Raw genomic sequence first — 18,415 nt, 5'->3', positions numbered from 1 at the left:
AACTAACTAAACACAAAATACAACATTCTCAACAATCCTATTCACTGATAATCTTACATTCCCACTGGTAATCTTACATTCCGTGAATCAAACGCACCCTAAGAGAGTGATTAATTTTTTTGAAAGATAATTAAAAAAATAAAATTATCACACTTAATCAATTATACAAAAAAATTAATTATAAAATTTTAAAATACAATAAATCAATTATAAAGTTACTAATAACAATAACATGTGTAAATTATCCAATTATTAAATCATGTGTTTTGAAGATGAGATGAATAGAGGAGAACCAGAAACTGGGGTAGACATTGGCACATTGAAAAATTAGGTGACGATGCCTTGAGGAGAACCAGAAACTGGGGTAGACTTTAGAACATTGAAAAATTAGGTGACGATGCCTTGCGTGGGTTCTGACTTGGATTGACGTGCCATGTCCGGGAATACTCCATTTTATTACTCATATACAGCTATGTTTTGTTGTTTTCTTTTATTAAAAAAAAAACTTATTTTCATATCTTGACTCAAAGTTTGTCATTTTGTTACTTTGAGGCGATTTTTTACGAAAAATCAACTTTTTCTTAATGATTTATGTGTCAAATATCGTTAGAGAAAATATTACAGATCTAACACTTTTTACAGAAAACTACGGCTCATACACCACGCTTATGGCATCACCTGGGGAACATGTAAAGAGTAAATGTTAGTTTCGTAAATTTTTTAAAAATAATGCCTAATAGTAATTCATTTATGTTTACGATGATTTTTGTGTAAAAACATCAAATTTTTTATGTAAAAAAACTTTCTCTATTAAAATCTTTAAATTTTCTTTTATAAATTATTTTATAACTCAATTTTTTTTATTTTTGCATGAAATTACACAATTCGTATAATTTAGTATAGAAAAACTTTGAGGATAATTAATTAAAATATGAATAATTTTATAAAAGTTTTATAACTAGTATTTCTTTTACAAAATGATGATGATGATGATGATGATAATAAAAATATTTTATAATTTAAAAAAGTTATAAATTTCATATATTTTTGAAAAAATTATTGACTTTTAAAATTAATTGTTTAAAAATATAAAAATATAAAAATAAACTTTTAATTATAATGGAGGGATCAAATGAATTATTATTCATTAATTATTATTTTTTTAACAATAGTTAATAATGTTTATTCATGTTTAATGAAATTAAAATTAAATATTTATTTTATTTTTTTTAAAATTAATATTAGAAAGAATATTTTAAATATATATGTGATATTTTTAACTTTACATTCTCTTTTTATTGAAAAAAACTCACTTTTAATTTTTTTATTGTATTTTTATTGAATTTTAAATATATGAGTTATAATTTAAATTAATCATTTATTCTGTTATTCATCATCATCATCAACATTTATAAATTTTTTAAAAATATATGAAATTTATAATTTTTTAAATTATAAAATATTTCTTATCATTATCGTCATCATTTTGTAAAAGGAATACTAGTTATAAAACTATTCATATTTTAAATTACTTACCCTCGAAGTTTTCATATATTAGATTATACGTATTGTGTAATTTCATGCAACAATCAAAATTTGTCGAGTTATAAAATAATTTGCAAAATAATATTTAAAGATTTTAATGCATAAACTTTTTTTGACACACAAAAAATTAAAAAAAAATTGACGTATTTATACAAAAATTACTCTAACATAAATTAATTATATATTAGACACTATTTTAAAAAACTTTACATAACTAGCACCTGATTTTTACACGTACAAAAGGTGTTAGATCCATAATATTTTCTTTAACGGTGTCTGACACATAAATAATAAAAAAAATGTAATTTTTCGGGAAAATCGCCATTTTAAAATTTTGATTCTTGATTTGATCTTATTTTACGCAAATTAGAGTTATTAGTTTAATGAAATTTTACATATATATATATATATATATGTGTGTGTGTGTATAAATGGTATAAAATTTAGACTTTATAATTTTATTTATTTTAATCTGAAATCTTAAATTTCAGAGATGGGCATAGAATTTTATATTAAAAGTGTAAATTTTTAAAGAATTATATAAAAAGGTAAGTTTTTCATACAGTTGTGGAGTTTCGTCTTGTTGGATAATTACTTGATTAGACTTTCTTTTCTCTTCGTCTACTAGTGATTTTAGAATATAATAAATAATTAGATATTGTTTTATCATGTTTTAAGTTGTGTATGTATAATTTACACAATTGTTTTAATATTGTCATCAAATATCTTTTAAAATTTATAATATATTTTATGTTTGTTTAATAATTCATATTCAAGGTTCATAATTTTATTATTATTATTATTATTATTATGTTATCTTCAAGATTTAAATCTATATTTTTTAAGTGATGTGCTTTATCAATGCACACAATAATTATCGGTAAAAATATTTAATATACCACTATTACTTTTAATAAATCTATGGTTTACAATAAAATTGAAATTACTTAGTTTTTAAGTAATTTTCAACTTCTGATAAATGTTAAGTATATTTAGATTTCCATTATCCATAACTTCATAGTAACATTGTTTTTGCATCAAACTATTCTTCACTTCAACATTGTTAAATTAGTTTTACTACATATTAGAGTGTAATCGTGTCAAATTGAACTCAAATTATCAAAAGATTAATTTAGAACCTTAGTCATGGTACTCTTATTGATCTTCATGAAATTCTATTTCCAATGCACGAGTTTAATTTTAATATAAATATCGAACCATCAATCTCTTTAAATTTTAGATTCATTTATCTTAAAAAAAAATAAATTAGACATTCATATCTCTGATTTTCAACTTGATTTATGGGTTCGAATTTGATTTGAATTAAAATTATTTAAAACTAAAAGAGGTATACTAACAAATAAAATTTCAAATAGATTTCCAAAGTACTTCAATCAAACTTAAAATATTTAAATCCATTTTCTTTCTCAATAATTTGAACTCCAAATGATGATTAAATTAAATTCAAATTCTTTACAAAATCAAATATAAATACCTTTATAATATAGTTGTATGATTTATACTACGTCTGAATATACTTAACAATAATATTGGTTCAAACATAAATACTTATTAAAAAAATCTGAATAATATAATTTTTTTAACAATTATCAATATTTAATTTGTTAAACAATTAATCTAAATTAATATCATAAAATTACTTAAATTCAACCAACACTTTATCATGATAAATAATCATGATGTTTTGTATGCAAATTTGACAACTTAGATTTTAAAATAGGGTAAACTACATATTTAGTACTTCAATTATCAATTTTACTCCATTTTGGTCACTCAATTAGTTCCTTTTCAAAATCATACCTAATGTTTAGTTATGGTTTCATTTTAGTCATCCACTGTTAAAAAATTAACGGTGATGCTGAATTTCATCACAAGATAGTGCCACATCCTCATTAAAAAAAGAAACATACCACATCAATATTTCTATTAATTTTTAAAGATCAACAACCAAAATGTAAAGTTATGTATGATTTTTTTAAATAGTTGTGTGACCTAAACGGAATAAAAGTGATAGTTTGGACACTAAACGTATAGTTTACCCTTTAAAATACTACCTAATCAAGTTGCATGACAATTTACCCAATGATAAATTGCGGCGCCAATGATTAATTAATAGTATGAAACATTACAGTCCATACTTTATCAAACCACGTCAGCGACAGCTTCGTTTCCGCAAAAAAATATATATATATATACAGCTCTCTGCTTATCTGCTAATGGCGGCCTAATCTCCTTCCTCCAACTTTCTCTCCAATAATACACAACCCGACAATTCAATTATTAAATAAATATTTTATCCCATCTACGATGAAATTTGGGTCAATCAAGGAATCCACGATAAAAATATCTACGTGCCAAAGGAAATAGTGCAGAAATCTTGGTGATGTTGTGTATATAAAGCTCGTGTATTAGACCTTTGTTTTCCACCCACACCATCTGTTTGAAATTTTGTTTGTGGGTCTGGGGTGGTGTTGAAACACTAGAGAGATGGCAATTGGGCAGTTTAAAGATGTTGAAAGCGGTGAAATCAAAGGGCTTGAAGATTTACAGAAGCCATTGATTGTTGTTGTTGAAGAAAATGAGAAGGTTGTTGTTGTTCATGGGAATGGTAAAAATGCTGGTGATGAAAATGGGTCCATTTGGATGGTGTTGCTCTGCACATTTGTTGCTGTCTGTGGCTCATTTGAATTTGGATCTTGTGTAAGTTCTTTCAGTTTGAAATTTCATGTTTTTTTGTTTGTTTAGCTTTTTCAGATCAAAATTTTCATGTTTGCGGAATTCCCATGTTTAAACAAAGTTCATGGTTGCTAAAATGTTTTCCATTTTCTTTTCTTTTCTTCTTTGCGTTTTTGTTTATTTTTAGGAACCAATACTAGAAAATGTAAAAACAAAACCACAACCGAAAAAAACCAGACCAAAAAGGTTTGTTTAGTTTAAGTTGTTCTTTTGGCAGGTGGGGTATTCAGCACCCACTCAATCTGCTATCAGGGAAGATCTTAATCTATCTCTAGCTGAGGTTAGCCTTCTATTTACTACAAACAAATTGCTACATACTTCCGATATTTAGGTTTATCGACGGTATCTCGACCGTCACTAATTTGTTGTCGGATTTCCTTTTCCAGTTTTCAATGTTCGGTTCCATCTTAACCATTGGTGCAATGCTTGGTGCTGCCACTAGTGGTAGGATTGCAGACATGATTGGTCGAAAAGGGGTATGTTCTGTTTCGGAATTGAATTGAAAAAAGTATATTGCAAATGATAATTGTACTAAATTTCTGCAACTGCAATGGAATCAGGCAATGAGATTATCAGCTGGTTTTTGCATCACTGGATGGCTTGCTGTTTATTTCTCTAAGGTTTACACTTGGTGTTCTTCATCTCAGAGAATTTAGGATTTAAATTGGATAGAAAGTACCCAAAATTGCGTGGATCCTATTGCAGGGGGCTCTTTCACTGGATGCTGGAAGATTTTCCACTGGTTATGGCATTGGAGTTTTCTCATATGTGGTAATTTTTTCCCCTCAGACAATAAGCATTTCTTGATGAATATACTGAAGTTGCTAATCATTTTCCCACTAAACAAACAGGTCCCAATCTTCATAGCTGAAATAGCACCAAAGAATCTCAGAGGAGGGCTCACAACATTGAATCAGGTTAGAGAGCTCGGTAGAATCGTGTGCAGTGATTTAAATAGCATCTGCAACTAATATTTGCTACTGGAATATTTCCTGGAGCGCCGGATGGCGCGGTTGTCGTTTAAATGCCCTTTCTTTCCATTGCAGCTCATGATTGTTACCGGTTCATCGGTTGCATTCTTAATAGGAACAATCATACCTTGGAGGGCACTGGCTCTAACCGGTAACCCTAATTATCCTTCAAGATTTTTGAATCGAAACCCAAAAAACATAAAGGATTGTTAGACGCTAAACGTTGGTTTTTTATTTTTGAAGGACTCGTGCCCTGCATTTTCCTGTTTGTTGGCCTGTGTTTCATACCTGAATCTCCAAGATGGCTGGTAAACATTTAAATGGAATATATTACATTCATATAAGAAAATAAAGACAGGATATATACATGCATATATATATGTGTGTGTGTGTGATTTTTGAAACATTGTTGATTGCAGGCAAAGGTTGGCCTCAACAAAGAATTTCATGTTGCTCTTCGGAAACTTCGAGGCAAAGATGCCGATATCACTCAAGAAGCTGAAGAAATTCAAGTAAATTTCATTAACCGGACTCGTAGATACCTTTCGAAATATGTGTTAATACTTCGGGAAAAATTAAGAGTCCGGATAATATAGGGATAGACTGTCCTTGAAATTATATTTAAGGCCAAGTTAACAATTTTTGGTGTCTCAACAGATGTACATTGAAACTCTTGAAAGCCTACCAAAAACTAGAATATTGGATTTGTTTCAACCAAAATATATACGATCTGTGATGGTGAGAGAATCCATTCTTTATCTCTGGTCAATTCAAGATTGTTGTTTAAGTGGTTTCCATTATATATTTTTCTTTTTTTATATATGATTTTCAGATTGGAGTCACATTAATGGTTTTCCAACAATTTGGAGGAATTAATGGAATAAGCTTCTATGCAAGTGAAACCTTTGCATCAGCTGGTAAATAAATTGATTTTAAGTAACTTATTCCAATGTCTGTTTGTCATTAACCTTTCATGTTGAATTTTTTTTTTATTCTTTAAACAATTTCCAGGGCTTTCTTCAGGAAAAGCTGGAACCATAGCTTATGCTTGTCTTCAGGTAATTAATTTTCCCTCTTTTTACTGCATGAACCGACTGAAATATGAGTTCGAATAAACAAATTCAATGATATTTTCTTACTGTATGTATATTTAGGTCCCAATAACTGTGGTGGGAGCAATGTTGATGGACAAGTCAGGAAGACGACCATTGATAATGGTAAAAAGTTAATCCCAGAAATTTACTTTTACTTTCTTTACATATATGAAATTTGATGGGAAAACCTGGGATGAAAATATCTATTCCGCCATTTTCAGGTTTCTGCAACTGGCACATTTCTTGGTTGCTTCCTGGCTGGCACTTCATTTTATCTCAAAGTAAGCCATAATAATTGTCTATCAATGAAATAATTTCATGTTTTTGATTCAATTTGTTGGACCTCTTTCATTATTTATATGAATCAGGAGCAGAGTCTTTTGCCTGAATGGCAACCAATATTAGCTGTTGGTGGAGTCCTTGTAAGTAAATCATCCTACATTCTTATTATATGCACATACGTACGTACGTACGTATGTATGTATGTATGTACTTGTATATTTGATTTTCATTTTTCCCCATTGAAATCAGATATATGTAGCATCCTTCTCAATTGGAATGGGAGCAGTTCCTTGGGTGATAATGTCTGAGGTGAGTACACTTTAAAAGTTAACAAAACGGAATTGAAACGATTAACCTGAAATAACTTGAATTCGATGTTCTTCGTGTCAGATTTTCCCGATAAACGTTAAGGGAGTAGCTGGTAGTTTTGTGGTGCTGGTGAACTGGTTAGGTGCATGGGCAGTCTCTTACACTTTCAACTTTCTAATGTGCTGGAGTTCATCAGGTAAATGAACTGATAAAACAAACCTTTCAACTTGTCCAGAAAACCTGGAAATGTGTTTTTTTTCAGGCATGAACTCTGAAACATGTTTTTGATTTTTCCGTTTCAGGAACATTTTTTATATACTCAGGATTCTGTGTAATGACCATCCTATATGTAGCCAAATTTGTCCCAGAAACTAAAGGGAAAACACTGGAAGAAATCCAGGCATCCATAAATTCATAATGGGAAAAGAAAATTTCATTTTTGCAAGAAAATTTTGGATCAATTCGTTTGATTTCCAAGTCAAGACAGGGCAATGATTGGATTCCAAGAAAATTAGTTCTGGAAATGATTATGCAGCTCTACCTGTTATTTTAGCTTTTTTTCCACTTATTTATTCAATAAGTTTCAGGATGTATAATATATGATTTATATTTTAGATCATTATATTTAGTGTTAGTATTGATTTGTCGTTGAAATGCACTGGCGGGTTGTAATTTTCAGAAGAAGATGCCATGATTTTGATTAGGGAAAGATTTGTCTCTTATTTCCATTTATGTCTTTGGATTTGGACTAGTTTTGTTTTGGTGTAAAAGGTGATGACGTCAAAGTTTGAATCAATTAAACCATTAAAATCAAATAAATTGAATTTATTATATTGTCAATATTAAATAAACCGAACCAAACTTCTCAATTAAACCGAAATAATTAATAAATTGAATAAACCGAATTTATACATATTTTTTCTTTTTACGGTTTATTTATTTGTAAATACACAAAATTCAATTCAGTAGTTTTATTTATTTTTAATAGAAAGTAATTAAAATGGAATGAAAATGTAATATTATATATGATTTTAGAAAAAAAAATTAGGTGACCAAAATAAATTTACGAGAATAAATACATAGTTTACCTTAAATTATATTTAGGTATTTAGTTATTGAATATTTGAAAATCGAGCTGAGTATGAATATTTGTTTTTAAAACATAAATATACATATTTTCAACAGTTTAAAATTATTAAATTATAAAATAAATATTAATAAATCCGGAATGAATTTGAAGTTTATTTTATTCATGAATAAAATATTAGACATTTTATAAATAAATTACAAAATAAAATACAAAAGCCTAGTATTTCATTATGCATTTCTTGAAGCAGTAATTCACATATTCAGCTGCATTCTTCTTATCTGCAAGAAAAGGAAAAAAAAACATAAGTTTTCTCATAAAAAATCATTGGAAATGGTATTTGATACAAAACAAAAGAGTAAACTTTACCGGATTTGATGATTTCGGGCATGGATTTTGCAAACCGACTAGTACAATTAAAGATCAGGAACGAGTAACGGAGAAAACATTTCGCTTTACAGACTTGGTTGCATAATTTGCGAAGAAGAGGGAAGTTTTCTTTGCGCCATTTCGTCGAACATTTGTATTTACAAGTATTTCTTGGATGTGATGGTGATGGTGATGGTGATGGTGGTGGTGGTGGTGCAGGAGATGGAGGGGCCGATATGATTTCACGGCGTGCATCTATTTCATAAGGAATCTATTAGGTTTCAAAATACTCATCGGGATATTCAGATTCTTGGAGAAATTCAAATTCTGGAAACTGAGAAGTTTTCTCGGGAAAGTTTTGGATTTCAGATTTTGAAAGAAAAGTTTCTTCAGGATTTGATTCGGGAAAATATTGGGGTTGGTAAGAAAATTCGGAAGCATCAGAATCCAGAGGAAATCCAGATTCATAATCGAAAGGGACGAATCCATGAACTTGAACTGCAGCAAGAACAAGCAAAACAGAAACATATTTCAGGAAAAATGCCTTATTGATTGTTTCCATTGTTTCAAAAAATATTAAGCTTTTGATGAAAAACTAAGCTGAAAAACAAGAAATTTATATGCCATGAGTCAATTGGAATCATGCCATTGATTGTTCCATAATCGCTAATTAACAGATGATTGATTTTAAAACATTGATCAAATCCCTTAAAAGTTTCCAAAATTCAAATTATTTCAAAACTCTACTCCACAACTTCTTCGAGAATATGCAATCCAGAAACGCATGATCCCTTGATTTCATCTCAACATGGCAAATAGAGTATAAATCATCAATATTCATACCCTAAACTAGCAATCTGTATAAATTATCCAGAAAGACGAATCACATTACAAAGTTTTTAGGCAGAGTCAAAACAAAATTCGAATCACATACTCTAACACACAATTATTGTCCAAATTTGTTGAATCAAGCTAGCCTTGTTCCAACTGCTCATGTATTTAAGACCCCAAGCCACCTTCTACCCTTGAAGGGCATAGATTTTCCCACTTAATTCTCGCTCGTTTAATTGGTTCATACCTTCTACCCAAACATTTATCCTTTCAAAGATGGACAAAAATCTCTCTCTATCAATTTTCGAGAAATTTAAGGTTTGAATAGTTACATCTACAAGATATGTGCATGTTGTTAATAATGAAGAAAAATTCTGAACAAATATTATCTTATAATCACTCTTAGACTATTCAAAATAAAAGTTAACGTACATATTGAACTCCAACAATATAACAAGAGATCTTTTAGTAGACTATTCAAAATAAAAGTTAATGTACATATTGAACTCCAACAATATAACAAGAGATCTTTTAGTAGAGATCCTATAATAACTTATTTTTTTTGAAGAATATTTGGATGTGATATTTTCAAATTCAAAATGGGAGAATTTCTATGTTTGACTACTAATTTTCAGTTGTTGTCTAGACTGTCTATAATCTCACATTGATTATTTTGACTGTCTTATACGATTAATTTAGAGATAAATTTAGGAGATTGACAGATAATCTATTGGTCAAATCTAATTATATATTTTTTGTTGGACATTTTTAGCTCTTCCTCACAAATAAAAGTCATTTTGCTTGTCATAAAGTTTCCCGGATCCGTTAGACTTAAAAAATTTATTTTGGGAAAGGCGATGAAATTCAATATGGAAAACGATTTGCTTATGGAGTCGCCACCAACCATTAAGTTAGATAGGTTGGAAACCTTAAACGTCAAAAAATGGTTTGCATTTTACCAAAGATTCGTTTTTAAGAGTTCGAGAGTCGGTTACGTGCGGGGAAATGTTAGTACCCCCACAACGCCCAAACTTTGGTACCTAAACGATTATATATTATTTGAATATTGGGAATTACAAAATTGAAAATATATTTAAATTACGATCTTTTTATTTATTCGAATTTATTTAAAAAGTGTGAACAATCTTCGAGAAAGCACTTCCTTTGTAGTTAGGAGACTTTCCCATAGATTCCCCTCACAAAAACGTTATTTCACAAATTTCGCCAAGATAAAATAAAATAAAATGAAAATCGATGAAAAATACTCAAAATAAATAAATGTAGAACAAATAAAATTATCGAATACAAAACAACAATTATGCAAAAAAATCCTTGAAAAGATACATTCCCTTTAGTTGGGAGATATCTTCGTACGTAGATTTCCCTCACATTGAAACTTTTTCATTTTCGTATATACATGAAATTATAACGATCGATAAAACACAATTACAAATTTGGACTAAAATGCACATTTACAAACAGGACAAGCTAAAATACAAATAAAAATAAACATGCTTAGTAAAATAAAGGACTAAATAGAAAAAAACAGAAATTTACAGGATTAAAACAACAAAAATAGAAACTTAAAGGATTAAAATAATAAAAAACAGAAAGTTAAAGGACTAAAATAGGAAAAATAGAAAGTTAAAGGACTAAAATAGCAAAAAATAAAAAGTTTAGGGATTAAATTAGTATTAATAGAAACTGGAAGGACCTATTAAAAATTATGAACAAATCAGAGCCCCAATAATAAATTTGAAATAAATAAAGATACCATAAATGAAAATAACCCAAAAATCATATTAAGGACTAAAATAAAATAACCAAAAATATGAAGGACTAAAAAATAATTAAACCATACCAAGCAGTGACTAAAATAAAATATTTACAAATGACATGACCAAATTCAAATATTAACAAAAATAACAAAATAAGTAAGAACATGCCTAAAATATAAACAAGGAAACATTAGTTCCCGAAATCAAATAAATGAAACTTCATTAAAGGGCTACAACATGATATTACAAAGCATGGGGGACTTAAAACATAATTACCCCAAGCATGAAAACACATATGGGTGATGTAACATCCCAAACTATGGGTTAGTGACTTAGTTGTAAAGTTTCAGAATTTGGTGATTAAAGTAGAAGAATTGGTTAGTTCAATGATTTATCTGGAAATAAATTCTAAAAGATGTTAGTAATTATAAAAGGTATTAAAGGGAAAAAGGGTCATTTGACCAAGAGATGAATTAAATAATGTTATATATATATGGATAAGGATGGGAGATTTTCCAGAAATCTCTTCTCTCTTTTCTTCTTCATTTTCTCTTCTCCACGTGAAAAACTCAAAGCAAAGGTGAGTTCTCTAATTTCTTGATTGTTTGTTGATTTTAAGCATGAGTTTTGATCCTTAGAGGATAACTAAGCTTAAGGAAAGCTTAAGTTATCTTAAAATCAAAAGATGAAGAAGTTATAAGAGATTTAAGAAAACGAGTTTTTATATGGAATCATGGAATAGAGTTGATAAGTTGAATTTTAAGTTGAATTTGACTTGTCATCTATGAGAATAAGAAGATAGAAGTGTTAGAATTGTATTTAGAACATATGGAAAATTAAGTATGATTCTTGAATTTCATATGAAGGATAGGATTTTGAAGTTATAGCTGATTTTCATGGATATAAGTTAGTTTAAGTAATGGTAGTTGAGTTTAATGACATGGTAGGGGTTTAAAATAGAAGAATTGAATGAAAAATTGATGATTTTCGAGCTTAAAATATAATTTCTGGGTAGAGGGAACCGATACCCTATGAATGGGAATCGATTCCCCCTCTTGAACGAAAAATTCCAGTATGTTCAGGGGGTATCGATTCCCCTGGGGGGTATCGATTCCCCCTAAATGAAAATATAGAATTTGATTCATTAAACCGGTTTAAGTTATTAACATAAAGTTTAAAGTTTAGGCTTCTGATAGTTGTTTTGAAATGATATATTTATGTAGATATTGAGCCTAAACAAGTTCCGGAATAATCAAAGGATTATAATCGAATCAAAGCAAGGCTAAGGTGAGTGCATCTTATTTTATAGAATTATATGGAAATTGGACTTGTGATAAGTCTATTTCCTATAGTTATAGTGCATGAAGTCTTGATTATAAGTATGTGAATGACATGAAATGTATGTATGCTTGATTATATGTGTTGACATGTTTTTGTATGTAATGATATGATGACAAGATATAAGATATGCGACAAGATATCTGTAATACATAAAAAGGTGATATAAGTTGTGTAATAAACCATGTGAATTGATATAAATAATTTGGAGAATAAATAGAAAGGTGGGATAAAATAAGTAGTATTTACTTATAAGGTAAAAGGAGATTATATGAACAGATAGTATTGATAGGTCACATAAGACTACATGTCCATCTTTTAATGTAATAAAAGTGTATATGTGAAATGACATGATAGGTGATAAAAATCGTGAGCCTATATGAATATGTGATATATGTGATGTATGGGAAACATATGAGAACAAGATATGACAATGATTTACATGTCATATGAACACCAGAGAAGTGTTATTTCCTATAATTATAGTACATGAAGTAATAAATTTAAATATGTAAATGACATGATTTTTATCATGTATGAATTCATGAGTAAAAACATGTGTGAATATGATTTGTATGCATTATGTCATGTGAACATAAGAGGGCAGAGCATAAATTATATGATATGAGATATATGAGAAAAGGTACATGTAATATGTGAATTATATGTTTATGTGAATATGTGATATGATATGATATGAGATTCATAAATACATGTTTATGAGATATATGTTTACACACACATATGGTATGTGATAGAAGAGAATGAACATGTGATTATAAGATCAATGATTACACGTACATTTGGTACGCGATTGAAACGAAAAGATATATGTTCATAAGAGAAAGGATATGAATAAGTAAATTGACTGTTATAAATGATAATGCCCATGTTATATGATAAGAGAACTAGTGGTATAGTTGACATGCCAAGAGTTGAGGGTATACCTATGTTCTACGGAACATATGGACAGAATTACCTATGTCTTTCGAGACATATGGACAGTAAACCTATGTTCTAAGGAACATATGGACAGTTTACCTAGGTTCTTCGGAACATATGGACAGTTGCCGAGGATCTTTATGACCTCTGGATAGTTACCGAGGTTCCTTGTGACCTCTGGATAGGTCCTTCGGGACATTGATCGAGCTGTGGTAACAACATATGTGTGCACAACCTCAATGTACTCACATACCTTAGGTTCTCACTAGTGTACATGGGCTAATAAAGAGATTAAACAAACATACTGAATGTGATATGTATACGATGGGTTTATAAATGGTTATCAAAGGTAAATGGTTTGAAATGTGTTAGATGAACCATATGATGTTTTGTGTGTTTCTTAATGATAATGATAGAGATTATGATAATGATGGTATATGTTTATGTATGCTTTATGTTATGTGAAATATTATATGTTTTATATGCCTCACTAAGTCAACGACTTAGCGTGTGATTGTTTCACACGTAGGTTTCGAGAAGAGTAAAGAGTATTGCGGAGCAAGACATGTCAGTTCTCCTTACCAAATGTCAGATCAGAAAATATATGTATTGTATATAGAGTGTAGTTGGCATGTAGTCTAAAGATATAAATTGTATGAACTCTGATATATTTTATAAACGTTTTGAATAAGTTAAATGTTATAAAAGTTTTTAAATTACTCACTATTTTATACGAATAAATGTTTGAAAAGTCAATGTGACACTTCGGACTCGTATCCGGGTCGGATACGGGTTGGGGGTGTTACAGGTGAAGTGCCAAAACGACATCGTTTTGGTTTGTGTATTTAAACCGAAGCCCCAACTCTCATCACCCCTCATTTCTCTCATTGCATCAAACAAAAATAGAGAGAGAGAAAAAAAGCTCTCTCAACTTTCCCTTGTTGGGGAGAGAAAAGCAGTTACCGCCGGCGTTAGCCACGGCGGCTCGCGGCGGAGCCTACGACGGCGCATGGCGGCCGGAATAAGAGAACTTCCCAGAATATCCCTCTCAACCCCCTCAGTTCTGATCTAAAGATCTTTTTCCCTAAAAATGACCATAGAAACCCAGATCTAGCGATATACCTTTCGGACGAAAAAGAAAATCCGGTGACTTTTGGTGTTCCCGACGGCTTGTCCGACCAGGGTAAGAGTTATTTCATTCTCTCTTTGCTTTTCTTTCTTTTTTCTTTCTGAGTTTTTCTGTATTTTCTTTTTCCTTTTTTTGTTCGAATGAACTATGCTTTTCTCACTCTTTTTCCTTTAAGACCCTAAATTGTTTTTTTTGTATTTTCTCTCCATTTTTTCTCTGCCCTCTCTCTATATTTTTTTTACCCCGAATCCTTCTCTCTCCTCTCCTCTCTCTGTCTTCTCCTCCCTCTTTTATGTTGATGCATGTTGATATCAAGAGGTCAATCCCTCGGGATTTTGAGTGTGATTTGTTTTGATATTTTATTGGGGTTTTCTGATGGATGTTGTCCTTTGACTGATTGAGGCACTGTTGGGGCAGATGGGAGCAGTCGGCGGTGACAGCATCAGAGACTGGCGGCAGTGGTGGCATCATACCATAGTGTTAGGGTTTCAGAAACCCTAGGGGACCGGTCGGATCCGGGTCACTGGGCCGATTCGGGTTTTGCTAATGGGTTTGATGGGTCTGCTCTGGATTCCAATTGGGTCGGGTTTGAGTTGTAACGGGGATTGGGTAGGTTAGCTGGGCCAATTGGGCTTGTATGTTATCTGGGCTCCGGATCTGGGTCTGTAAACAAAAAATGTAAATAATATTAATAAAAATAACCATAATAATAATAATAATAATAATAATAATATAATATAATAATATTTTGGTAGACTCGGAAAAAAAAAACGGGTGTCTACATTGCTCATTTCAAATCACTAAAAAAATAAAAAAAATATTTCTTTTCGCTTGAGTTTTTTGCATTTCTCCAAATATTTCATTTGCCCATTCCAAGAAGAGTCATACCTGTAGTTTTCATTTCAGATTTTAGGTGTAAAAAATTTCTGAATAACCGTGTTAATTTCAAGATGTAGAGTCTATTTGAAGGATTACACAAATCCAAACGATTTTGCTTCCAAGATTGTAATACATGAAGAAATTATTCTATCTTATTTGTTTTTATTTTAATTTCCTAATCAGTTCTAACAAATTATTTGCAGTAACACTATTATTATCAATGATTATTGTAAAAAAAAAAGGGAAATAAGGTCTCTCTATATCTTATTCCCTTTAAGCCTCCATTTACAGTACTGACATGATGTTTTGCCAACAACGAGTATCAATGTGATATGGAAAATACGCATCGAGTATCGAGTTGCATCCACCTTTTATGTTGTTATTGAGGGTCTACTCACCTGCTTTGATTGGTCGAATAGCATTAGATTTCTCTGGTGTATGGACCAGCCTTCTTGTTCGCTCGTCTGTAAGTTGAGCAACATTAAGGCGTGCGTTTGACGCTTGTGGATATCTGTGGTTCCAGTCATGTATGTGCGTTTTGAGCATGGTGAGGGATCAAGCTTTTATAGTTTGCACGAATGGGATTGGTTGCCCTTGGTCTTTGCGTAATAGTAAGTTTGAACAGTTCTGTGGTTGAGGGATCAGTTTGGAAGAGTTTACTTATGGCTCCATCTTTTATATTGATGTTGCTGAATATTCTCTATTGTTGGATGGGTAGTGTTTATAGGTCTGTGTGGGGGTTTCTTCATTCATTTGTAAGTTTAACAAGGCACGCTCTTTTCCTCCATTCATGGTGAGGACCTTATTGTTGTTGTTCTGTATGTGTTTGTTCCTTAATGACATATAAAACACCTTTTAAAAAAACTGAAATTCAATGTTATACAAATAATTCACATCTCGATAATGATTTTAAAAGCAGTTCATCTTAACTAAATAAAAACTTGCCAATCAAAACAATTCCTGACTAATCTAACTCGATCAACATACTGTTTATCTTATCTAATTCACATCCCTAATACAAATACACATGATGAGGTACATACAAAATCCAACAATCAAAGCAAGGGAAAGATAAATAACCCATTCGTAAACCAATGTCAATTAAATACGCGGTGTATTATTCTTGGGCAGTTATCAATGTCAATTAAACCATAAACTTCCTAATAAAATTTAGGGTAAATTATATCAGGTACCACTGAATTTTGAGCATTTTATCACTTATACCAATGATCTTTTACTTTTGACAATTATAATATTAAACTTTGATTTATTTTCAATTATACGACTCCGTCATTAAACCGCAAACAACACGAGACATGATATACAACTACTTACTTGGATACGACATGAAAGTTACCTCATTTTAATGTGACTTTTTTTATGCTTAAAATGAATCAAAACAACATTATTTGTATAATGTGTTAGTATTGATTTTATATATAATACGAAATTATATCGTATTCTTGTTTTTAATTTTTTTATCTAATTAAAATATTTAAAAGTTTAATCAATAACATTTTATTTAATTATTGAATAAAAATTTAACAATTTAAAATAAACTATATAAAATTAAATATTAGAATATATAATTATAAATAAAAATAAGGCTAATATTTCGTTACGCACTTCCTGTAACAGTAATCGACGTATCGAGCTGCTTTCTTCTTGTCTACAAAAAACAAAAATAAAGGAAAACGATTAGATTTATTATATATATAAAAAAATGAATATGAAACTCGTAACTAAAACATAAGAATGTTCATTACCAGATTTGAAGATTTTAGGCATGGATTCTGCACAACGACTAGTACAATGGTAGATCAAAACCGAGTAACGGAGCAAACATTTCTTCTTGCAGACTTGGAGGCATAGGTTGCGAAGGGGAGGAAAGAATTCTTTGCGGCATTTCAACGAACACTTGTGAACACAAGTGTTTTCGGGAATTGATGACGATGGCGATGGTGATTCTGATGGCGATGGAGATGGTGTTTCTGATGGCGAAGGAGCAGGAGATGGTGGAGGGTATTTGATTTTACGGTGAGCATCGGTTCCATATTCAAAAGACTCTTCGGGGTATTCAAATTCTTTGGGAAATCCATTATCAGAAAACTGAGAAGTTTTCTCGGGAAAATTTAGGATTTCTAAAGAATCATAAGGACGTTCAGATTCAGAAAATTGGGTTTCTTGGAAATCCTGAGGAAACTCAGATTGTGAAAGCAATGAAGGTTCTTCAGAATTTGATTCAGGAAAATATAGGGATTCAGAAGAAAACTTTGAAGCTTCAAAATCCTGAGGAAATTCATATTCAAAATCAAAGGGCTCAAATCCATGGACTTGAGCAGCAACAAGAACAAGCAAAGCAGAGAGTAATAAAAATGATTTCTTCATTGTTTCTATTGTTTCAAAACTTTAAGCTTTTGATGTGAAACTGAGAAAAAAATGAAGAAATTTATAGCCTTTGAATCGATTGAAATTCATGCCATTAATTGGTCCATAATCGCTAATTGACATATTGATTTTAAGAGATTGAAGAAATCTCAACTTTCCAAAATAGTCATTTCATATATTATCAGTGAATTAATTTCTGAATACTTTCCTTAAATATTTACATGATTTCCCACAAATCATAAACTATCCAATCCTTGATTGCTTCCTTTTTTACGAATGAGTTACCGAATATATTTTTTTTAAATTTAGTCATGCCTTCCTTAATCGAAATTAGCGTCATAAGGCGATTACATTAAAAATGAAAGAAGAAAATGCAGAATCGAAAAACAAAGCTACGGCCGTTTGAGAAACATAATTAGCTAAATTATGGGCTGCACCGTCAGCTTCCCGGATCGGTAACACAAGAGACACCCACTAAGGGTTGCATTCATGGCAGCCGTAACAATCAGTGAAACGGTCTCAAGGATCACGTATGTGGGCAGTAGGTGGGGTAGAAGTGTAGCTGAATATCATGCAGTCTTCCACCCAGAAGTGTAGAGACCTCAACTGGAATTCCGCTTACGGCGGCTACAAGACCGAGAGTGGAAATATGCAGTGTTTTTATCTCCTTGCGCAAGCCATTGCTCCCGGGAGCGTTGCCGCCAATAAGTTTCCTC

General features: G+C 30.7%; 2 protein-coding genes across 3 annotated transcripts; one reads left to right on the top strand and one right to left on the bottom strand.

Annotated features, from left to right (window-relative positions):
• Positions 1-3,989: 3,989 nt before the first annotated feature.
• LOC120208544 (sugar transporter ERD6-like 16) lies at positions 3,990-7,667 on the top strand. 2 transcript variants are annotated; one of them, XM_039207789.1, is made up of 19 exons: positions 3,998-4,126; positions 4,157-4,266; positions 4,520-4,582; positions 4,689-4,778; positions 4,863-4,922; positions 5,008-5,073; positions 5,154-5,219; positions 5,349-5,424; positions 5,517-5,581; positions 5,693-5,785; positions 5,931-6,011; positions 6,106-6,190; positions 6,285-6,331; positions 6,428-6,490; positions 6,589-6,648; positions 6,736-6,789; positions 6,899-6,958; positions 7,040-7,154; positions 7,261-7,667. In XM_039207789.1, the coding sequence occupies exons 1-19, from the start codon at positions 4,054-4,056 to the stop codon at positions 7,374-7,376; spliced, it is 1,443 nt and encodes a 480-aa protein (XP_039063720.1). In that variant the 5' UTR covers positions 3,998-4,053; the 3' UTR covers positions 7,377-7,667. The 2 variants fall into 2 exon arrangements, with proteins under 2 accessions (XP_039063712.1, XP_039063720.1); XM_039207781.1 differs by having other exon boundaries at positions 3,990-4,266.
• Positions 7,668-16,918: 9,251 nt separating this feature from the next.
• Positions 16,919-17,699, bottom strand: LOC120208080. Its single transcript, XM_039207440.1, has 2 exons — positions 17,078-17,699; positions 16,919-16,980 (listed from the first exon to the last, which is right to left on the bottom strand). Exons 1-2 carry the CDS (start codon positions 17,697-17,699, stop codon positions 16,919-16,921), a joined length of 684 nt encoding a protein of 227 aa, XP_039063371.1.
• Positions 17,700-18,415: the final 716 nt, after the last annotated feature.

The sequence above is a fragment of the Hibiscus syriacus genome, unplaced genomic scaffold, assembly GCF_006381635.1.
Source record: "Hibiscus syriacus cultivar Baekdansim isolate YM2019G1 unplaced genomic scaffold, ASM638163v2 tig00000538_pilon, whole genome shotgun sequence".
NCBI classification, from domain to species: Eukaryota; Viridiplantae; Streptophyta; class Magnoliopsida; order Malvales; family Malvaceae; genus Hibiscus; species Hibiscus syriacus.
The sequence above is the reverse complement of the archived record's forward strand: the minus strand, read 5'-3'. Positions and strand labels throughout refer to the sequence as shown.

Excerpts from the sequence above, each read along its gene's own strand:
- LOC120208080 (XM_039207440.1), bottom strand. The coding sequence starts at position 17,699 with ATGAAGAAATCATTTTTATTACTCTCTGCTTTGCTTGTTCTTGTTGCT. Across the intron at positions 16,981-17,077 it reads GCCTAAAATCTTCAAATCTG|ACAAGAAGAAAGCAGCTCGA; the intron begins GTAATGAACATT and ends TGTTTTTTGTAG.
- LOC120208544 (XM_039207781.1), top strand. The coding sequence starts at position 4,054 with ATGGCAATTGGGCAGTTTAAAGATGTTGAAAGCGGTGAAATCAAAGGG. Across the intron at positions 4,583-4,688 it reads TTAATCTATCTCTAGCTGAG|TTTTCAATGTTCGGTTCCAT; the intron begins GTTAGCCTTCTA and ends TTCCTTTTCCAG. Across the intron at positions 4,779-4,862 it reads ACATGATTGGTCGAAAAGGG|GCAATGAGATTATCAGCTGG; the intron begins GTATGTTCTGTT and ends CAATGGAATCAG.